This window comes from Tympanuchus pallidicinctus, unplaced genomic scaffold (assembly GCF_026119805.1).
Source record: "Tympanuchus pallidicinctus isolate F22 unplaced genomic scaffold, pur_lepc_1.0 scaffold1, whole genome shotgun sequence".
Lineage (NCBI taxonomy): Eukaryota > Metazoa > Chordata > Aves > Galliformes > Phasianidae > Tympanuchus > Tympanuchus pallidicinctus.
Window position 1 is genome coordinate 24,403,301 of NW_026294618.1, and position 22,640 is coordinate 24,425,940.

Consider the following 22,640-nt stretch of genomic DNA (forward strand, 5'->3'; position numbering starts at 1 on the left):
ACTGTGGTCCATGTTATATATCTGACTATCAGATCAAGGAATATCAGGTCCCTACTAGCAACCCACAGTGCAGAAAAGGGAACTATAAACATAATCTGTATAGTAGATTTCATAAATTTAATAATAGAAACAAGAATAGCCAGGAAAGTTTCTTTTCAAAGTCAATAACTTGTGGTATATTCAGCCATGGAGGCTGAATGCGCTCTTGAAATTTTCAGTAAGTCCATGTCATTATAAGAATGAGAATCAGAATTGCACAGCCTGCTACAGGTTGAATTGGTAGGTAATTGCTATGAATATACAGTCACTGAGATGCTGCTTTAGTGGTATGTTGATTGCAACTATCTGACATAGCTAAACAGACTTGGCAGGATCTATGTCCTAAAACATTTTTTTCATTATATTTTTGTTATTAGCATTGAGAAACAGAAGTCCACATGACAGCGCTGTTATAGGGATCAACCACAGATAACTGTATCTTTTGAATTAGATAAAATTCAGTTAAATGAAAGCTATGCTTGCAAATCTGAAATTACATGATGCATACTTTTCCTTTCTTCTTCTTCAATCCTTTAGGATAAATTTGTATTGGAATTTATCTAACAATGTGTATAAGACTCCAGATCAAGTAAAAAAAAATAGAATTGATTTCAGACATAATAGCAACATTTTAAGACTTAAGTCTGTAATATCATAAACTTCAGAAACGGCATTTCTACATCATTTTCTTTTTTTTCCTTTTTGCTTAGCATCTGAGTTTGCATTGTGCAGTTGACAGGCTAAAACCAAGTCATAGCCCCAGAATGATCTGTATGCCAGCATGGAACACGTGTCTAGAGGATTTATGCCTATATTATCATATTAACAGTAAATATTTTGTCAAGAATTATTTCAATGCCTTAAAACTGGAGTGCTATCATCAGTGAGGCTGGGTCCAGGAAGGTAAGAGAAGCGCCCCTTATATATGTCATCTTGCAGCATACAACACAGATGAAGATAAGTTATGAAAAATCCCATGTAACATTGGGGTTGGTTTGTAAGTCAGCAATGGTTTGCACTGTTTCCATCTGTCTTTCAACACTGAATTACTTATTCTACTTACGTTACAGATTTTCTAATTTTTTTTTTTTTTTTTTGCTTAGGATGGAAGTCATAGACACTTCTTTCTTTATAAAGTACTCACACAGCAACTCATTTTACACCAGAACTATCATTTTAAACAAAAACCAGACAGAACAAAAATCAGAAAAGCAAGCCAACCAGCCAGACCAGGAAGCCTTAGCCAATATCCAAACTACTTGGTCACTAAAAAAAAAAAAAATGACCTGATATCTAAGTGTTCAAGCCAGACTATGCGGAAAAGGGAAATTAAATCAAATTCAAATTTTAAGCTTCAGAGGACAAGTGTTAATTCCTTTCTTTTCCCTTACAGGCACAACTGTTCACACTTTATATAATGGACAGATTATGTACATATTAAATAAAATATTAAATAAAATATACCCTTTTTGGTTCATCTTTTGACTGGCCAGTCAGTTCCAGAGTTCCCCTCTATCTCTTTTAGCTGTGAGACATGGTACATATGAAACAAAACTGATGATGCTAATAGAGACACAAAGGTCACTGGAGATGTGTTATCAGAAGGTGGCTCCGATTCATGAGCAACTGATTCCCTTCTGCAAAATCATTCTGGTCTTGGCTGAGGAATTTGGCCACAATTTGCACACAGAACGGTCTGATGCCCTATCAGACTTTAACCAAAAAGTTAGATCTTGAAGATCTCACAAAACATTTGATCATTTTTTCCTGGTGATCTATTGTTCTCCACCTGTGGATCATGGATAGTGGTGTTGGCTCAACAGACTTGTAAGTTCCTGTTTAGAAAATCAAAAATGCACTGTATTTTGAAAATTAACAGAATACTCTTAACATCTTCTGTGCTACAGTTGACTTGGAAAGTAATATTTTTCCCATTTTGGATTTATCATTTTAAGTTTTCTTTTATGAGTTTGCCTTTAGCCCTATAAAAATTCTATTTCTCTCTTTCAATCAGTTTTTCTGTGAGAATGGAAAAGGACTGTTGCCATTATATATTCCAACATGTTTGAAGATAAGTAATCATTGAAGACATCGGTGTGCTATGCTGCTACTAAGAATGAAAAGGTGAGGAAGCAGCATATCTTTAGAAGCCTGCAGAAGAACATTTATCTTAGCAATGAATACTGGGCAGGTGATGGTCAAAGTCAAGCCATCCCATTGGTGACAACTGAGTCTAGCTAAAACCTGTTCAGTAAGAGTACATACCAGAATTCTGTTGCACAGACAGAATGCACTCTTTACAAGTTTCCAAGTATCAAGCAAGAGGAAGGGCAAATTCAGTTGGATATTATCCAGTTGCTGAGGCGCTGTTATTTGAGAATAGCAGGCTAATTCTTTCCCTTACCTATAATCTGCTCTTCACTACTGACACAGGTTAACAGGCAAAACAGGGATGGTCATCATACTCAGAGATTTTACATCTGATTAGTATGTCTAAGTTTCATACTTCTAACTAAAATTGTTATACTAGAAGTTCAGAAGCTTGGTATATATGGGCAGGTCTTATCACTGAAATCCGTCTCAAACTGAATGGAAAGGAAGGGAAAGAGATGTTCTAATGCTAACTAACTCAAACTGCTATAAAAACGTTCCCTATGGAAAGTTTATTAAAGCTGATGTCCTCTCCCACCCACCGAAATGATTGTTTCCATGTTCATTTGGTGTCAGATAACACTTTCATTCCAATTACCTTTAAGTCTGTATCTTTGCATCAACATAAACACAGTTTTAAAAGTAGCAAGGCTTCTAAATGTTCTTGCGAAACCTCTAGTCTTTTATGGAATTTTAAATAATAATTATAGACACATTTGGGAAGCCACTATGGGACAGGAAGATGAGGAGGAAAAAAAGGTGGCTTTAGATATACAGAGTCTGTTAGTTAAAACAAGACATTCCTCATGCAATGTATGCCATAGAAATAACTGTATTTCTTATGATCTGTATTTCTTTTCAAGGGACAGGTGATACCATAGCTACGATCCTACTTTTTTCTTCAAGTTGCTTTTGTGTCCATTTCAATGGTCTCTTGAGGAATGTTTTAGCTCTCTCAGCCATACAGACTTATTGTAGGTTTCACTCCAGTCTGATATCAACATTCTATCACGGTCTCTTTCACAATGACCTCATACTCCTATTATCAGTCTAAAAATCAGAGAACTGTTATGGAGGTCAGAATTCTCTGTCTAGAAGAGTGGCAGTGGTAGAGTTCATTAGAGAAGAGCTTATACAAAATTTATTGCTGGGCCTGCAACTTCATCTCTGACATTCAGTACAGATCACCATATACAAAAGAACTATACAAAAGAACAGTGTTTATGCTGACTTGCATATAGATGGTCTGGGTGCTGAGTGTTTTTGGTGCTCCTGCTACATGATTCTATCTAATAGCACAGTGGTGTATGCCAACGTCATGATCATTTTCTCTGCTTTTGGCAAAACCTATATAAAAAGTCTAAATCATGCCTCTTGAGCAAAGAAAGACCGAGAGCCCTCAGAAGAAGTATATGTGCGGGCAGATAGTCTCTGGTGAGAAAATAGGAAGTAGACATGAGGCACAGGTTGCGGTCATGGCAGTAGCAGGCTATCCAAACAGTATTTTCACACAGTGCATTGAGAGCATAGGGGAAAAAGTTACCATCCACTCTGCTCTAAATCACCCAGAAGTCAGTGTTCATTTCTTCTCAGTGATACATTCTTTAGTTTGAAGTGTCAACGAGAGTAAGCTTTGGTCAATGCGCTTGGTGAGGCTGATAGTCAGAGAAGAGTTTGGACCTACTCTAAGTATTTCCATATTGATTCCTTAATGAGCCATAAAAAACAAGTGGAAACTCTGTCCTTAACAGGAGCAGGAATCTTGGAGTTATGCATTAATCCACTGACTTCAATTATTTTTGGTGTCATGCTTCAAAATTTCAGTCAATCCCTGCAGAGGGCAGTAATGATTTTTTTTTTTTCTCTGAGCACAGATTTTCTACAAGATTTTTTTCCCCAGTAAATCACACAGTGGATGAGATGAATAAGCACTCTGAAGTGGTACAAATTATCTTTCTTGTTAGGTGTATGTGTGATATGTGTTGCTCCTATAATCAGATTTATTAAAAACATGATCAAAGATTGGAGGAAAACTTTTTTGGTATTTAAAGCAAAACAAATATTTTTGACCCATTATTCATGCATACAGTTATATTACACTATTTCAGCTCATTATTTCTGTGAGGTTGGATGAATGACCAATGAGGTACAGAAATCTATACTGTGTACCCAATGGTCCATTTGTTCTTTACATATTTGAAATCTGAGCAGCATGTTAATCCCCAAGTGAAATCAAAAGACTTCATAAGGCCTTCAGTGACACTCAACATGGATGACTATGACTGTGTATCCTGCCATGTATTACAAAAGGAAATTTTTTATTTGACCTTTTGTAGTAGAGTAGGTATCTTTGTTGTAGCTCACATTAATAGTGAACATACCTGACTATTTAACATAATGGCTGTTTAATTTGCCAAATTATTTGATTCTGTAAAACTTTTGTTTTGAGTCAAATTATCACAATAAGTTCTATTTCCTGTGACAATACACTATCACAGCAAAAGGCTGAATTCTTTTGAAAAAATTTAAGTACATCTGACAACAAGAATATCTACCTACTCAATGACATGACAGGTGCAGCTAGTAACGCATGATTACTTAAAAGTATGTTGTCAAAGTATCATTGAAGGTGTTCACATTCAGGTGTGACAAGTCCTTTTAAATATGTTCACTGGTTGTAAAAATACTTACAAAGTTTTTTCTGCCATCTCAAATGCCACTCACTACAGCAGTTTTAGAGCAGAACTTAATTCTTACGGGTATTTTCACCAGCAAAATGTTCAATAAAACCATGCCGCCCCCCCCCTCCCAAAAAAAAAAAAAAAGGGTAGAACTCTCTATATAATAATGACTTTCTCATCCAGTGAGTCGCAAATGAACTCAAAATACATATATTTTTCTTTCAGAATTTCATTCGCCTTTCCACAATCTAACACACATTCTTAATGACTAATAAGTGCATTTTCTGAATAATTGATTGAAACACTATTTTATCCCTCACCTCATGGAAAGAATGTCATTCACATCTGATAAACACAGCCAACTCTGCGTGTGGTGTATGTGCACATAAAGAGTGATCACATTTATTGCCTCTTTTTAGTGATACAAATCATAAGTGTTATGAACATGATTCTTCCATTACCTCACAGGGAAGGGACATAAAACAGGATTTTTAAACTTTGCTGCCTTTATCAGTTCTGCAAGCTGCTGAGAAAGTTAATGGCTGGAAGCAGATAGCTTTACCACTACTTCAGGCACATGATTCCATTCCATAGTTTACCTTGACGTACTTTTTTAAACAATTTCTTTCTTGCTTTGCTAAAAATTTTGTAAAAACATTAAATATGAGAAGCTTTTGACAACTTTGCACTACTAAAAATAAAATAAAATGCACCAATGAAAACAGAATGACATCAGATAGTAAAACAGTGTAGTCACTTGCTTTTTTAAAACAAAAACAAATACTCCTAAGTTGCAACATTTAAAAAAGTCGAGCTGTCTGTATTTCTACTTCATCTGAATTATTCTGTTTATTAACTCTGAACAGTATTATTATTATTTGATAGTTACTCAAAGTACTGTGAGCTACTGAAGAATTTAATGTGGAAAAATAAAGCAGGACATTTACATAAAAACCCAAGAGAAAAGATGTGTCTTTATTTGAAAAATTAATGAAAAAAGTACAAATGCTTACCTTTGTGTTTGGGTGGCATAACTGTTATCATACGTCTCATAGCTTGGATCATCATATTCACCCCCATATCCATCATCATATCCCTAAGGGAAAAACAAAACACCAAACCTTAGAACAGTGTTAAATCAACAAATATTATCAAGCTGTAAGAGTAACCTGTATCAGCATATACATGCTATATTTGTCTAGTATTATGTAGAACATGCAGCTTCCTGACAGGAATTGTGAAGAACAACTTACACGGTGCAAGCATAAAGAAACCAATTACTCATCTAAGAATGAAGTTTATTCATTGACAAACTGCAGTGTATTGTCCAAACCACAGTGCTTCAGCAGGATCTATTTAGCTCGCTGATGAATGATAATGAAAACAATCATTTTCCAGCAATTGGTTATATAAATGGTTGCATAAATACCTATAAGAGAAATGAACAAATGGCAGGACAAATATACTGACCGTACGATATAATAACAGAGTAAAAAGGAGATATTCTAGGGATGATTTTTGATTTGCTTGAGACTACATTCATTCAACATTGGAACAACAGAGTAGTCAAGAAATAATATATGGAAACACTTTTTCTATACAAATTTTGGGAGCTGACACTTTTTGTTAACTAGAAAATTTTCCCATTTTGTAAAGTGCGAAAGGAATTAGGAGGCTTAAAAATCTCCAACTAAACACTAATATTTATAGCAGAAGACAATTAGGATTTTTTTTAAACAAACTATCCAAAGTTTAGTTAGGGACAGTGGGAGGTAGCTGTGAAATAATAGAAGCCCACTAAATATCCACTCCAGCTTACTATCATAACTACAAAAGTACAATGTTAGTTTGATACTTCATTCATTCTGCTAATTAAGGGGAGCTTATAAACTGGAGGGAGACCAAGTTTTTACATGCCTAAATAGTGACAGGACAAAGGGGAATGGCTTTTAACTAAATGAGAGAAGATTTAGTTTAGGTGTTACGAGGAAATGCTTTACTCCAGGGTTGTGAGGCACAGGTTGTACAGAAGCTGTGGATGCTCCATCTCTGGAGGCAATCAAGGCCAGGTTTTGAAAGGGGCCCTGGATAGCCTGATGTAGTGGATGCCATCTCTGCCCAGTGCAGTGGAGCTGAAACTAGTTTGACTTTAAGGTCCCTTCCAACCCATGACATTCTATGACTCTACAAGTGAGCTACACTAGAACATCCATTACAGAAAAAGGGACAGCACTGCAGATGGTAATTCCACCTCTAAGACATTCACATCAGCTTGCAGAAAGGAAACATTCTCCTGGTTTGATGTGGAGCATGGCCCAAGCATAGCTGAAGAAGGGAAAGGTCATGCAAGACCGGAGAATGTGATGAGGTACAGGTCTGGTAGACATCTTCTAGTTGATAATGAGAACTGTCTCTAGCCATGCAGGCTGGATAAGATTGTAATTATGCCTCGGTCACTGCACTTGCTTTGCCTTTGCCTAACAACTTGTGGCCTAGTGCTCATGTCAAGATGTCAAGAGCCTGAGTTACGACTGGAAGTTGTCAATGAAAAGAGAAAGTGCTGCCTTTGGCAGAAACATGGAGGCCATAAATCATGTGATGATTATTATATACACAATCCATCATGTTTTTGGGAACTGAAAATGAGGTCTTAAGGAACCAACAGAAGTTTCTCTGCTTATCTGCAGCCACGTGTTTTTCATACTCATGCTTATCTTAGTTTGCATACCTTCTAACTGTTTGCCCCCACCTTGCTTATCATGCCAATTCACACACAAAAGTATGCTAGAAGACAGCTTTGGGAGCTCCTCTCAGCTGGCCTGAGAACCACCAGCTGTGGTTCACCAACAGTGATGCACACACTGATGACACAGGTCATATAACCTTTCCTACTCCTATATACTTTCCCCAGAATCTGTAGCCTTACCCAATCTAATTTACCCTTACCTACCCTTATCTACCTCCCCCTCCCCACACTCCCAAATACTGATTACTCATAGGCTAATACACTGCATGCTTCGAATACATGTGATTACAGATCATATGTACAACAGTTTGCTCAAAATTCATTTAATGAATTGTTTGGGAGCACCTGAACTGTATCAGTGAAATGCACTATATTCACTGTCTTCTTGCTGGGTGAAACAAACCAGGAAATGGAGTGAGACAGTAGGGAGATTGGGGAATAACCTCTTCCAAACTCTGAAGTCCACACAAGCCTCATTATCTTCTATTGCAGTGGAAGCACATCATTTTTTTTGGCCTTCATTAGCGTAAATTAATACCAAAGCCATATAGTTAGACACATACTCCTGCACGCTACAGTGGTATATTGAATACTACAAGATTTAATATACAGGATTAAATATGTATGATTAAATATACAGCTTTTGAGGACAGGCTGAGAGCAATAATGAACCATCCTAAACAGATGTTAGTCACATCGACTAGTGTACTTCTGAATAGAATCCAGCCACTGTAAAGATGAGAATGATGCAAGTCTGTATACAAAGTGGAATAACAGCTAGAGGAATGACATTTCAGCATGCTTACCCAAGTTATAAGAGAAAAGGAAAGGCAAGAATTACAAATTAGCTCCCTGAGCGCCTTGATGCCTGAGGAGGATCAACTTTTAGCACCAGCAGGGCAGAGAACTATTGTAACAGATTTTAACAGCCTCCTGAAGGGCTCAGTAGGTCAATATAGCGCAAATGTTTCAAGTGAAATGGTTGAAAAACAAGGAAATTGTAAAAAGCATGTTTCTTTGATAAAGTATTTTCCAGACAACATTCTATTATTTGTGTAATTCTGTAAGACAATTATCTTGTAATACTATTGGCGAACTATTTATTAGCATTTGTTTCAGTTTAATGTGCTGCATCACCCAGAAACCCTTGTTCTAAGGTAGCCTTAGGCATCTAGAACCAAGATGCAGAACACCTTTTTTCACATCCCTAAAGTGCCTCAAACTAGTTGAGCATTTTTCTTCTGTTTAACCTTCAACTTCCAAGCACTTTAAGCTTTAATGTTTGAAAGTATTTCTTTCATACACAGTTTGAGAGACGAGACACCCAGGTTCCATCTTTCAGCAACTAGGATTTGCTCTAGTCTTACAGCAGAACATCTTGAAAAGGAGGAAGAAACATATGTATAATCATAAAATAGATTTGCTTGAGTTGGAAGGGACCCTTAAAGCTCATCTAGTCCCACTCCCCTGCAATGAATGTGGACATCTGCAGCTAGATCAGGTTGCTGAGAGACCCATCCAACCTGATCTTAAAATACTTCCTAGGATGGGGCATACTCAGGAACAGCTAAGTATCAATTTGACTCAACATCCAAGATATATTTAGGAAAGATTTTTTTAAAAATTCAGGTTTACTCAAATCTCCAAGCTTCAGATGCTGATACAGATATTAAAAATACAAATAAAGAATAACAGAGACAACAAAAACAATGCTTTCTCTTTAAATCTGAGTTTTCTATTAAATGTTAAAACCCTATGTTAAACAATAACAGCTCACACTCAAATGCATTGTTTAAATCACTTCTTCTCTGAAAAGCCTTACAAAATAGGATTTTCACAGCATGCTCTGAAAAAATCGTAGTTTTCATCTCTCAGAAACAGAATCACAGAATGCCCAGAGTTGGAAGGGACCTCAAGGATCATGAATCTCCAACCCCCTGCCACATGGAGGGCCACCAACCTCCACATTTAATACTAGACCAGAAACCAAGAAGAAAAGCAAGTCACATATTTATAATGAAAACTGCCTCACTCACAGTATTTTAAATTCAGTCACCTTGGAAATATATGATAAAATACACTGCACGAAAACTAACAGATTTTATTTTTCTAGAAGAGAAACCAAACTCTGTTTTTTATGAAATATACCTCAGAAAAAAAACAGTAAGTCAAAGTAAATATGTGAACATGGGAAAAAAATCCGCAAACTAGAGAGACAAGACAGCCATTTTTATTAGCTGCAGCCCCAAAAAGTAATAATGGACACAAACATTAATACTCTACTTCATAAATGGTAAATATATAAAAATTCACTTCTAATTGCAACTCCGTGTAAAATAAGTGGCCTTTATTCAGTAAATGGCCTTCAAATAGTTAACACTCTTTCCTCCTACTTGCTTCCATAAATCTATAAACATTTCTTCTCTCCCTTTTTTTTTTTTTTTTTTGTGTGGCTGGGCCATGACATAATTCTTTCACATATCCATACCACCTTACCTCAGATGTCTATAAGGTAGCCATGTGCCTTCTAGGCAGTAGTTGATTCCCTTTATAATCCAAGGGGAGAAATAAAACATTTTTAGAGGATAATTCATCCCCCATGCTTTTGATATCTACTTCAGAAGAAGTTGATTAGCTCTTTAAATGTGAACCAACAAAAACAAAGCTCTATATTATGAATTTCATAAATGATATACAGGAACAACAGTCTACAGTGCCCAGGATAAATCTGCTGTCCAGCAGCAAAGAGCTGATCTCAAGATTTTAGGCCTCTTGTTGAAATCAGTTTTATTTAGCATATACCAGTAATAGGAAATGTCTTTATAACTGGATGGTGGAATATATTTATGTATATATATATATATGTATATATATATATGTATATATATATATGTATATATATGTATATATATATATGTATATATATGTATATATATGTATATATATATGTATATATATATGTATATATATATATGTATATATATATGTATATATATATATATAGGTGAACATCTTTCACACAGCCATGGATTTATCATTGATATTTAGTATAATCACAGTCACAGAGATTTGGCGAATTCAAAGCAATGAACTTAGATGAGCTGTTCATAGGTGAGCTATTCATATCCCCATACTTCAATAGTTTAAATAAACCTGATGTTGAACAATTTTGGCAATTAAAGCAATCAAACCAAACAAGTTTACTGCCCGTAAATTCTAAAACTGATTCTATTTCAGGTGGAAATAGGACAGCGACCACGAAAGTCAAAAAACAACTGTGGTGCCAAAGCAACTAGAGTAAAACAGAATCCCAGACGTCTCAATAGATTGCTGTATGTGCTCCAAAATGTAGGTTTCATTTAAAAAAAATTTTTTTTGTACTTTTTCAAATAAATACAAAATAAGTGAATATTATTTTAAATATTTTTTGTATATTAGAAAATCAGAATTGAATGAAAAAATAAATCTAATAAAAACATCACTTCTCTGCTTCCTTCTGTATTTACCATAGCATATAGTAATTGCAGCAGCAAATTATACTACACCATCACTTTCATCAGGCTAATACTATTGCTTCTTCAAATCCATTTGTTAACTCTGATGTGCTCATGGAGTCACATTAAAACTTCTCACTAATATATAAAAGCTGTGTATAACCTGCTGCCACTAACCACAGTTTAGCTTATTGCACTTTCCCCATCCTGTCTCTTTTTCTTCCACAAACACTAAAATCTTTCCCTCTCCCATTTTAGTTGTGGCTTTTTCCCCCCCATACTGATCTCCTTATTGAACAGAATTCTAACCTCAGAGTCTATCCTTTACCGAGTTCCCATAGCAGACAAATAGTTCATAAAAACACCCTTTCTTCCAATTTCAATAAAATGACTTATTTTAGTATAAAGCAGCAAGCGGAGGTGAAAAATAGTCAGAAGTATTTTCTTTGTGTTGTTGTGACAAGCTGCATTTTCACACTTGTCTGAGATTGAGATCCCTGAAGGAAGGATTTTTTAATTGTTACTTTTATTGATAACTTGTACTGCTTTACATAGTACTTCAGTGACAATAAATTACATAGCAAGATGCATTGTTGACAATATATCACATAAATGACACTTAAATGAAAGATTTATTTTACCTGTGAAGTGAAATGAATGTAGGAGAAAGCTGTCTCCAGCTGCCAAGGAAGGATGGTCTGTACTAAACTGTGGTTGGCTTTCATTTCTTAATCATACCTAATACTTCCACTTGCAAAACTTCACATAAATAAAATAAAGAACCAACAGATGCTGATGCTTCCTTACAAGAGTTGTATAATAAGACTGAATTGATATAAAATCTGTCCATGGAGCAGGAGGGTTTCTTGTTTAGTAGAGAAAAGCACCTATTGAAGACAGACAACTCTTCTACTTGAGCTGAGCAAACAATTGACAGCTTAACGTGTTTCATAATCGTTTAACATGCTAGCCACAGTGCCTTAAAAGAGCACTGGTTCAATCTTAAATCAGCTTTCTAATAATGCAGCAAATGACATTTCCAGCCCTTAAAAACCAGACCACAGGATTTTCACTCTCAGAGTTGCAAATATGCAAGTATTTGAGAAACTAGCTCAGAACAGAAATGCTATGGTAGGTGCTTTACAAGACCCTGAATTAAATTTAATTTTAAATCAAATTTCACTCCAATGTATTATTGATGCTGGAAGTAGGCAGATTAAATATAACTTGATCAAATGCAAGATAATGCATACTAGTAAATATCTCTATCAACTGCTAATGTCTGAATTTACAGAATTCCCCCAGGAAAAGACTTTCTCGGAGTCACCATGATTAACAACTAGGAGATCTCCTCCTTTTTGGTGCAGCATTGAAACAAACAATAAAGGTAAACAAAAACATATCTCTTATATTTCCTGTTTGAAGAAAATAAATAGATTAACTCCATGTGGAATAGTATTTGTTTTGATTCATATATTTAACCAATAAGAATTCCATGAATTAGTAATACATAACAATAAAACATCTTCACCCAGGGATAATTCAAGTCATCCAGACCCATTAACAATACTTAATATGTGAAAGTGTTCTATTGCATAAAGTATCAGAGAAGTTATTTTTATCTTAAAAGAAGTTTTTTTTCTTATCCCGTAAAAGAGGGCAAAACAGTAGTTGGGAGATGTAACCGTGACAGTTCTTATTTGGCACTGTTTTGAGGCATAGGGCTAAATATGATTTCATCAGTTCCATGATACCTGCCATGAATTTGCAACCTGAATAGCATGTCTCATTAATCTGTACATTTAGAACTTTTTTTAAAGTAAGCTTACATTTTAAAGGGGTGACACAGTGAAAACTATTTAAAGAAATATAGGCAGATTTGAGAAGTTTCAAAAAATAATCTAGTAAAAGCAAAACAATACAGTAAGTTGATATTTCATTTCAAAAAAGAGGAACTCCATATATTTCTGCTTATGACAGTGATTAAACTCTCAAGTACTGCTTGCAATGCTTGCAGCAGTGTCTGCAGCGCTGCTAATCGCATTTGAATGAAAGCATTCCTGGAAATTATTATTGTTCTTGTGTACTGTACAGGATTAAAGAAGAAGGTGAATGTTAACTCACTGAATGTTAACTGTCATATTTCATCTTGCAACAGAGATTGTCGGTGAATGACTAGGAAACATTTTAGCATGCTGTGTAGAACACAAGGATTAGGGGTACTGTAGAATTCTCTTTGTGATTTTAAAAGATATGTAGGAAGAATGAACTTCACTAGAACAATCTCATACAGAAATTACTGCAGATAGGTCAAGTTAATTAAAGACAAGTGTAGAATGTGATGGGATTTCTCATTTGTGAATATAAAAATGAGCACAACAGTAAAATGTGTTTAATATTTATTGAGGTACTTAGAGGTAGTCTTTAAATTGTTACACTCTCAAGTTTTAGCAGGCAATTAGAGAAACCAGGGATGAAAAAGAACAGATCTATTAGGAGCTCCTGTAAAATATGACTGCTTCTTTCAGTACATTTTCTAGTGTTTTCTCTAATCAAATTCCAAGTATTGTCAACAGTAGGGATTCCACCATTTCTCCTGGGAGACTGCCTGACAACCTAATAGTCCTGACACCAGGATCATCTCTGCAAACTGTATCCCATACTACTAAGTATTTCTTACTGTGAAAGTGAGATGCATCCTCCTAGATCAGTATTCTCCTACATCTGTGTTTACATTCTTCCAGTTTGTATTAAAAATAATTTATACATAATGATTCAAAGTCAAATGCAATTTTGACACAGACAACGCAACAGATAACACAGCAACAAGCCAGAGACTCCAAACCATCATCAAGACCTTATACAGATCCCTATCTCCATACATCCCTTCCATTTTCCTGGGTGCAGCAAAAAAATGTGCTGGAAGAGGTAAGCAGTCATCTTAGTCTGTACTGCAGGAACAGTGAAAAACATTGCAAGTAGACACCAAAAGTGAGTCTTCTAACAGGAGTGGTTGCTGGGATGAGTGGAATAATGGGATAGAAGACTTGCCTGAATTAAACCCTCAAAATCCAAAGACAGATCTCGTAGCAAGGCACTCAACTTATTCAGCAAGATCCTGTGATATATAACAGTCCAAATTTGCTGAATTTTTAAAGGTGATCAACGCAATGCAGATATGAATTGCAGTAAAAAAACCTGTATTAAACAGAGAAGCAAGATTCTATAATTACTTCTAGCACATTTCTGGATTCTGATTGTCATGCAGCAATAAGGGATGCATCAAGATCCCAGACTTTAGCTAGATACAAGGATGAAAAACAGTAAGAACCGTTTCACTTACTGTATGCTACACTCTTCCCACCACACAGCTCTAGTTGCATTGGTTTAGTTTAGTCCTAACCTGCTAATTATGGTTGGTGGTTAAAGGGTGAAGATTTTCACTGAGAGGGTGGTGAGGTGCTTAAACAGGAGGCCCAGAGAGGCTGTGCATGTCCCATCCCTGGAAGTGTTTAAGGCCAAGTTGGGTGAGGCCCTGGGCAATAGAACCTGATGATCCTTGAGTTCCTTCCAACCCATGCCATCCTGTGAAAACCTCAGAAAATTGACTGGATATTAGAGACATAAAAGGTACATTAACAAGGAAAAGTACATCAAAGATACAGAATGTGTTAAGATTGATATACTGAAAACACTATGCTAAAACTTACCTCTAAGCTAATTTTTCTAATGGTCTCCAAACAGTAAAAAGGAAGAAAGCTTAACAGAAGTCAAGAAAGGGTTACAGTACTTTTCATTCTGAGGCTACTCATCCATAAAACAAAAATGCAAAAGTTAAAAAAAAAAAATAAAAAAATGCTCTGCACTCTAGAAACATCTTTGTAAGAAGCAGGTTCTTTTACCACACCTTGTAGATCAATATGATATAAAATACATATGCATAAATAACTGTAAATATATAGGCACTTATCTTGCTGCGATAACTGCAAGTAACTGCAATACTTCAACCCCTTTCACTCAACTACATTATATGAGTGTACAAGATTTTGAGGCTGCTGCTAATGACAGTACTCTCTAAAATGGATGGAAAGCAGAAAGTCATATTCACTGTAACTGAACTCTCTGGTGAGATATGATTTCCATTTCCTCTTTCTAACAACTACATTAGATAAATAGTGTTAAATGTGCAGCATGACTACATTCTAAAAGAAAGTAACATGTGAAGAGATTATTCTTTGGCCACAGACGTGGAAGTACAGTATGGATTGCAGTGATCTTCTATTTGCTGGGGTACTTGAAATCTTGTGTTGTTCATTGCGTTTTGAATGAATGAATTTTGTTGTCTTTCCCTTGAAATTCTTGCTAAGTGCAGAACCCTATCAACTCCTCATGTGGCATTAAAAATAACTTATTTTTTTCCCCTCACCAGTTCAATTTTTAAAGCATGGGTGGCAAGTCAGATTGCATTTATCTTTTAGGTAGAAGAATCCATCTAATCCAAGGAAGCACACATAGGTGAGCAGAAATATATGCAGTCAGTTTCTGTGTGGACTGTTTCCGTTGTCTTTCTAGCTAACTGGAAGAAAAATCAATTTTTTTTAAGCAGAGGAATTATTAGCAGAGATTTTTATTATGAGAAATACAGATTTCAGTATAAATTTACTTCAGGAAGAGTAAATATGACTAATGGAAAAAAATAGTTTGCTAACTATTGTTTCTTTTTAAGTATAATTCCAGAACTTCACACACTCTATTATGTTTACAACCTGATAATACGTTGCCCTGCAGGAAATCAAATTTGATTTGTAGATCTTTACTCTAAAATGAAGCAAAGGTAAAGAAAGTTTTTAAATTGAATTCTCTGAAATTCATTTCAGATCTTAGGCAGCAAGCTCAACAAGCCAAAGTTTTGGAAGTGCAGGAAGATGGAATATTGATAGCTAAATAACAAATCCGAAGTGTTCATAGTAGGAATATGTTTAAATACATAAAGAGGAGCACATTCTTGCTCCTCTTTTTTCTTGCACATGGATACATTCTTCTATTATCAGTTCAGAGAAGTTAGATAACAATTAGACCACGTTTGAATATTTAAACAGTTATCAGGTTATTCTCATCACACAAACTATAATGGAAGAGTTGAATATATCTTTATTCTTTAAAATCTAATTTATTATTATTATTATTTTTTTAAATAGATCTATCACTCTTCTTTCCTCCATTATCTAGTCAACTAGTAGACCACTATTCCACAAGAGAAGTACTATCTCCTTATTGGCATATTTTTGTTTTGTTAATGCACTGGTGAAAATAAAGACTTTGATTTAGCTGTGATTTTAATGGTCACTGAGTCAGGAATTCACATTAAAAAGTCTCAATGATTACCAAAGGTGGTATCAGCACTTTAAATGATGTACTATTATAATATTCAGTGAAAGAGGGCTTTTGTTTGTCATACCCAGGACTAGGAATTATTTTGCAATGTAGACAATTACATAAAACATCAAAACATTAAAGAGAAGAAAATCATTTTCTTTAATTAACTCCTACATCTCAAGTTAAATAAGCTGATCTAGTTGTTTATACAGAGCAGTGCAAAATGCTGAGAACACGGAGGGGAAAAATATACACTGAAATACACTTGGTGACTGCTCACCTAAGGGGATACAGACTGAAAGGAAGATGACTCTTACAGTCATTGACACAAAAGAGACTTCAAGGCTAGGCAGCTCTATTTTCAATATTCATGTCAGGCTCACAAAAATATTTGACACCTATGTGTCCCACCATGCTGAGTCCAAGAACTCTATTTGCAGGATGTTGGATAGAACAGTAAATAATAGCTGGAAGTTCTGTCCTAAAACGAAGCTGTTATTTCCACAGAATCTCACTCAATGCATCTAAGATGCAAAAGAGGATAACTTAACAATTTTACAATTTAACAACGTATACAACTAGAAATAGGAAGCTCCCTCCCAGTCACTATATTTGTATACAATAGCCAACCAAGAGGAAAGATCTCAATTTTGTGTATTGCATATTAATTTGAATATTTAGTATTAATATCAAATGGGAACTACATAATTGGGGCTAATGATATTCACTCACATGGTAAAATGTTTGGAGATTTGTGAGTAAGAAGTGCCAGGAAAATTCTGAATGTCTCTCTGGGAAGTCTAAAACCCGATTCAGAATCACAAAACATAATGAGAACTTTTATAGGACTAAATTGCAGATTGACAATACCTAGCTATCAGTATTCAAACAAACATTAAGAGCTGCATCACTGGTAATCAAGAGTCAGCTTTCAGGTTGCGGGTATTCTTGCCGATTGAAGAAATAGGAGATTGGGCTACAGCTTGATACATCCTCACTAGATAAAGAGGAGGGGAAGGGAGGGGCAGCGGCTGCTCCCAACTCCTCATGTACTTGGAGAACCTAAGATGCTTTAATATTGAAAGAAATGAACAGCTAAACAACTGTTTACTAAGTAATGACTAATTAGTATCCAGTAAGTACAAGTTATTCACTTAAATCCAGGAACGTTTTGAGCCAGTTTGCATGCCCCAAGAATATCTAATATAATTAATCTGCACACAAAACACAGCTGATACTATTTATTTCTTTCCAGAAGAGCACAGTACTGCAACACCAGTTAAATGTGAGATCTGGTTCAATAACTGTTTTAGCCTGAAGATACATTACTAATGAGAATGGCAATTTCACCAAGCAGGCTTTAAGCTATATGTGATATTGGTACTCTTATCTAGTAGACTTATTCCAAGTTTAAAAATGAATTCATGAAAGAGAGAGTAAAGGAAAACAAGAGCATAAAACCTTCTAAGAACAGAGAAAGAAGTTTTAGTTTCACAATTCATGGACCAAGAAATTTTCTGAGCATTTTTTTAAGAAAGGCATAAGCACCTCTTCATCCCTTAATTTTCCATCTCCAGAAGAAGATTCAGGACTGTAAATATTTAATATTTACCCATAGCTGTAAAAATTCAACATGCTATATAACGTTTCTATAACATTGCCATCAGGATATCGACTTTACACAGAACAATTGTGAAAACAACAATCTTTAAAGTTATTGATTTCTACTTTCAAATTGCCTTCAAATCTAAAAGTAATTGTTGATGTTTAAGTATATATGCAATATCTTCATAAAAGCCAAGCTTGTTTTATACATTTTTCAAATTGTTTTTCAGAATACTAATGTGACACAAAAGCAACACTTCACAGTGTTAGACTAGATGATCTCAAAAAATCCTTTTGAATCTGTGACATTTTGCTTTTTCTTTCCCTTGAAATGAGAAAGCAAAAAGCACTGCATATTTCTATTCCTTGCATTTATTCACCTGCTTTTCAAGAAACTGGCCTTGATCACAGAACCGACAGCTAGAAGAGGACAAAAATATTTCTTCCTGTAAGACTAATTTGTCTCCTGGATTGTTCAGACCATTTGTTAAAAATGTCATTGATATTTTTGTCTGTATATTTTTATAAATTGATAATGTATGAGCAAAAAAATTGTCATTGAAGTATGCATAATTCCCACTTAGAAAAACTGAGAACACTCTCATGAACTTCAGCATCACCAAAATCAAGAAAACAAATAAATGGGATTAAAAATAATCTGGTAAACTTAATTGTAGGTATTAAATCAGAAGCAGAAAAAAAGCGCGATATGTTTTTTTACTAAAATAATAAAATACAATTAATAATATAAACACATTTTTTAATGTACAAAGATGTAAACTTTCAAGCAAATCTGAGATACAACTGATCATCATATCCCTACTACAGATATTAAAAAAAACCACAATTTAAAGGTGCTAAAGTAATTAATATACTCAAAATCAAAGTACAGATCTGTGTTAGAGCAATGAATAAAGCTCAGCTTTGGATCACATCAATGCTTCCCTAAATGGTACAAGTCAGTTCTTGCTTAGATCCGCATTAAAAGCAAGTTAGATATTAATGCTATCAGAAGGGATGTTTTATAAGCATTTTATGAATATATTCTTAAAAACTGTTTCACCAACTCACACTTAAAAAGATTCATGCTTAGAAATGTATGGCCAACCATAAAAGGCTCCTATCAACTTAAAATATGCAACCTATTTTTTGCAAAGTGATCACACAGAAATACATTTCTATATCAATGGGCTTGTGGGCGTGGTTTTGTTCATCATCTACTTTCATATGACATTATATCATAACAGATGATGAATTTTAAAGCTTATTCTTTAGGCTTCAAATCACGTTAAGCCAACTTGGTTGGTATTGTACTATTTTGCTTTTTCAGGGCATTTCCTCATCTGTTTCCACTTACTCATAAAAAGTGTAGGCTGCCATCAAGATCTTTATTTAACATTCTCTGATTACATGTTATAAACAAGCACATTTAGTATATATGTAAAAATGGTTGTGTTTCTTCCCAAATTATTTAATCCAGAAGGAATGATAGTGAAAAATTATTTGCCAATACTGTATTTATCTTCACATTTTATCTATATGGTAACTTTTAATTTAGTCTCACCTCACAACATGTTAATTCTCTTCCATGACTGGATGACGAGAATCAAGATTAAAATTTCAATATTTCCAATTTTCACTAAAATATTAGTTTTTTTGAATTTCATTTGTTCTTTAGGCTTTTGGTATTTTAAAACAACTCTTTTTGTATTTTCAATTCATTTGCTTCTTAGAAAAGTTATCAAGAGAGTTTAGAGGAATATCCATTCCTATACCTATATAGGTATATCCATTCATTCCTGATGGATGCTGAAATAAATGTAAACAAGCAGCACAAAAAAAAAAAAAAAAAAATCTACGGAGCATACAACAAAAAACTGGAGCTTCCCAGAAAGTTGAAATGAATACATGATTAGATTTAGGCAATATGTATTTTTATAACAGAATTCTTAATTTCAAATTTTCCTTTCAGAAATATGAAATTTATCCCCTAAATTAAGAGCATTTTTTGAAAACGTGGCACAGATGGTTTTTAAGTGCTACTAGACACGTACACATCAAAGTTAGAACAACCTTCACAGAAATTTTCTAAAATATTTGCCAAAATTAATTTACTACCTGTGCTTACTAATATTCACAAATCAAATTATTCCTATCAAGCTGAAAGGCACCATGACCATTTCGTTTTTCAATCTTGACATAACACAGTGAATTAGATTTAAAACATCATAGACTGCTTGGATAATACAGGCAAGACATTGAATATACTACAGAAAAATATTCCTTAATTAATATAATAGGTGCAATAGTCAAGAAAAGAAATTGAAGGTCATTAATTGTTTAGTTGCCAGATATATTAATGAGACAAAATAAATTCATGGAGTCATAGAATCCTTAGAGTTAGAAGAGACCTTTAAAAGTCTAAGTCCTCTGCAATGAACAGGGACATCCATAGCAAAATGGCAACAGTTCAATTTTTGGAGTTGACACATGGAAGGGGACGCTTAGGTCCCCTGGAAACACTGTTTTTCAAGGTGGCACTGTGTGGAGCAGGTATACATCTGAGAGAACTGTGGCCATGAAAACTCACTCTAGGGCAGAAAAATCCCTAGAAACACACAGGGGCAGCTCCTGGACAGCACATGCTAAGGCAAAGTTACCATAAGAAGGAAGGATCGGCAGGGGAAAACAAGTTAGGGGTAAAAAAAACAAAAAACAAAAAACAAAAAAAAACACACAGAAAGAAACCACTAGTCACCTGGCCATCTCACCACAGGAATCAGGAGGGACTGAGAATATTAACACCTTGACAATAGTCAGAACTACATGAAGTAGGAAGAGGTGTTGGGCTGAAGTTGAGCCTGGAGAAGGGGGAAGCAAAGATATTGCCCTAAGCATATGTTTAACTTGCTTGTGTCTTATCACTGTAGTGAGTAATTTAAAATTTAATTAGCTACTAATCGCAAAAGTTGAAATTCTGCAAGAGGAAAGAGCTTTTTTTTTTTTTTTTTTTTTTTTTTAAATTTGTTTCTTCTCTACTCCATCTACTTTGCAGTGGTACAAAAATGGAGGACTGAAGTTTTACTTTAATGAGAGTAGGATTAATAGTCAGGTTATTATATGTAAATGTATTTACTCTGTCTTCTGCTTGAAGTAAAATAAATGTTGTAGCATGCACAACATAAAATAAGTTGCTTTCTTGCATGTATTTGCTACTGTAGATTACCGAAATGTAGTAAAGGTAATAAAGTATGTCAGTTGTGATTAGGCCATTTAATTAATCACTGTGCAACATAAAACTGTCCACCCTACACAAGACCATATATCATGGACCACACCAAAGCTCCATGTTGCCTAGTATATTATGGCAAATATTTAGGGGAAAGTTTAAATAGTATAGACAGCTAGACAGATACACTGCCTATAAGAAAGGAGTGATGATCTCTCAGATGTAGCCCAAGCAATGCTGGGACTTCCTGTCAGTAGAAGAAAATGTCCACCACAGTGGACATACCTTTCCAGTCATAATATTTTTTGGATCTTGTTTTTTAACTTTTTTTTTTTTTTTTTGCCTCTGTACCATTCTGTGACAGATTCCAAAAGTTATTTCCCATGCAAAACAGTGCTTTTTAAATTATTTTACATTATAGAATCATAGAATCACAGAATAATTGAGTTTGGACAGAGCATTAGGACCTTCTAGCTCATACATAAACTCCTCACCAACAAACCACTAAACCATGACCCTCAGTGCCACATCCACACACTTCCTGAACACCTCCAGGGATGGTGACTCTACCACCACCCTGTGCCAATGCCCCACCACACTTTCTGAGAAGAAATTTTTCCTGGTTGAAATTGGAGCTATACCATTTGAGACATGTGCAAAGTATGGAACATGTGTATCTGGCTCTCAGACACTATGATGGCTTATTACCTTTAAGACTTTTTTTTTTCCTTGGTGAAGAACATAATCACAGCCTTCTCAGAAATTTCAGTAAATTTTAATCCTATTTACTTTTTCACCATCTCATTCAAACAGTTTTAATATTTTTGAAAACACAATCACTATTCAGTCTATTTCTCTCTGACCTCCTCAAAACATGAACAACTTTACTCATCTTTTATATAAGCAGATGGATGTCCCTTTATACCTATTTATCCGATTATATTTCCATGATGAAAATACTTTAGAGAAATGACTTATAACCATAATCATGAAATGCACTGTTGAACAATTCCTGCTTTTAACCAACCTTTTGGTCATACATGAAGTTGAAATATAAAATAATACTTCAACTTCCATTTTTGAAGAATTGTTAGTTATATTTGTATGCAGCTCATTTTCACACATGTTGTATGTCCTTACTCCCCAGCGTGGATCACAAGAATACCCTAGAACACAGTATCTGTGCATGACTGAATACTGTGTATCTATAGCATCAAAAATATCCCTATATTTTTTTTCAGTAACTGCATCTTACATATTTTACAGAAATATAATGTCCTTTTGTTCTCACAGACAGCATGAGATCTAATTTAGTTAAA

General features: G+C 34.8%; 1 protein-coding gene across 5 annotated transcripts in view; it reads right to left on the reverse strand.

The window, feature by feature from the left end:
• KHDRBS2 (KH RNA binding domain containing, signal transduction associated 2) overlaps positions 1-22,640 on the reverse strand; it is a 334,761-nt gene that overhangs the window by 63,588 nt on the left and 248,533 nt on the right. For all 5 annotated transcript variants that reach the window (XR_008206779.1, XR_008206778.1, XR_008206780.1 and 2 more), the window contains exon 7: positions 5,885-5,967. Coding sequence is in view for 1 of the 5 variants with exons in the window: in XM_052682944.1 (XP_052538904.1) it covers positions 5,885-5,967 (83 nt within the window). In the remaining 4 variants the exon portion in view is untranslated. The remainder of the gene's footprint in view (positions 1-5,884; positions 5,968-22,640) is intronic.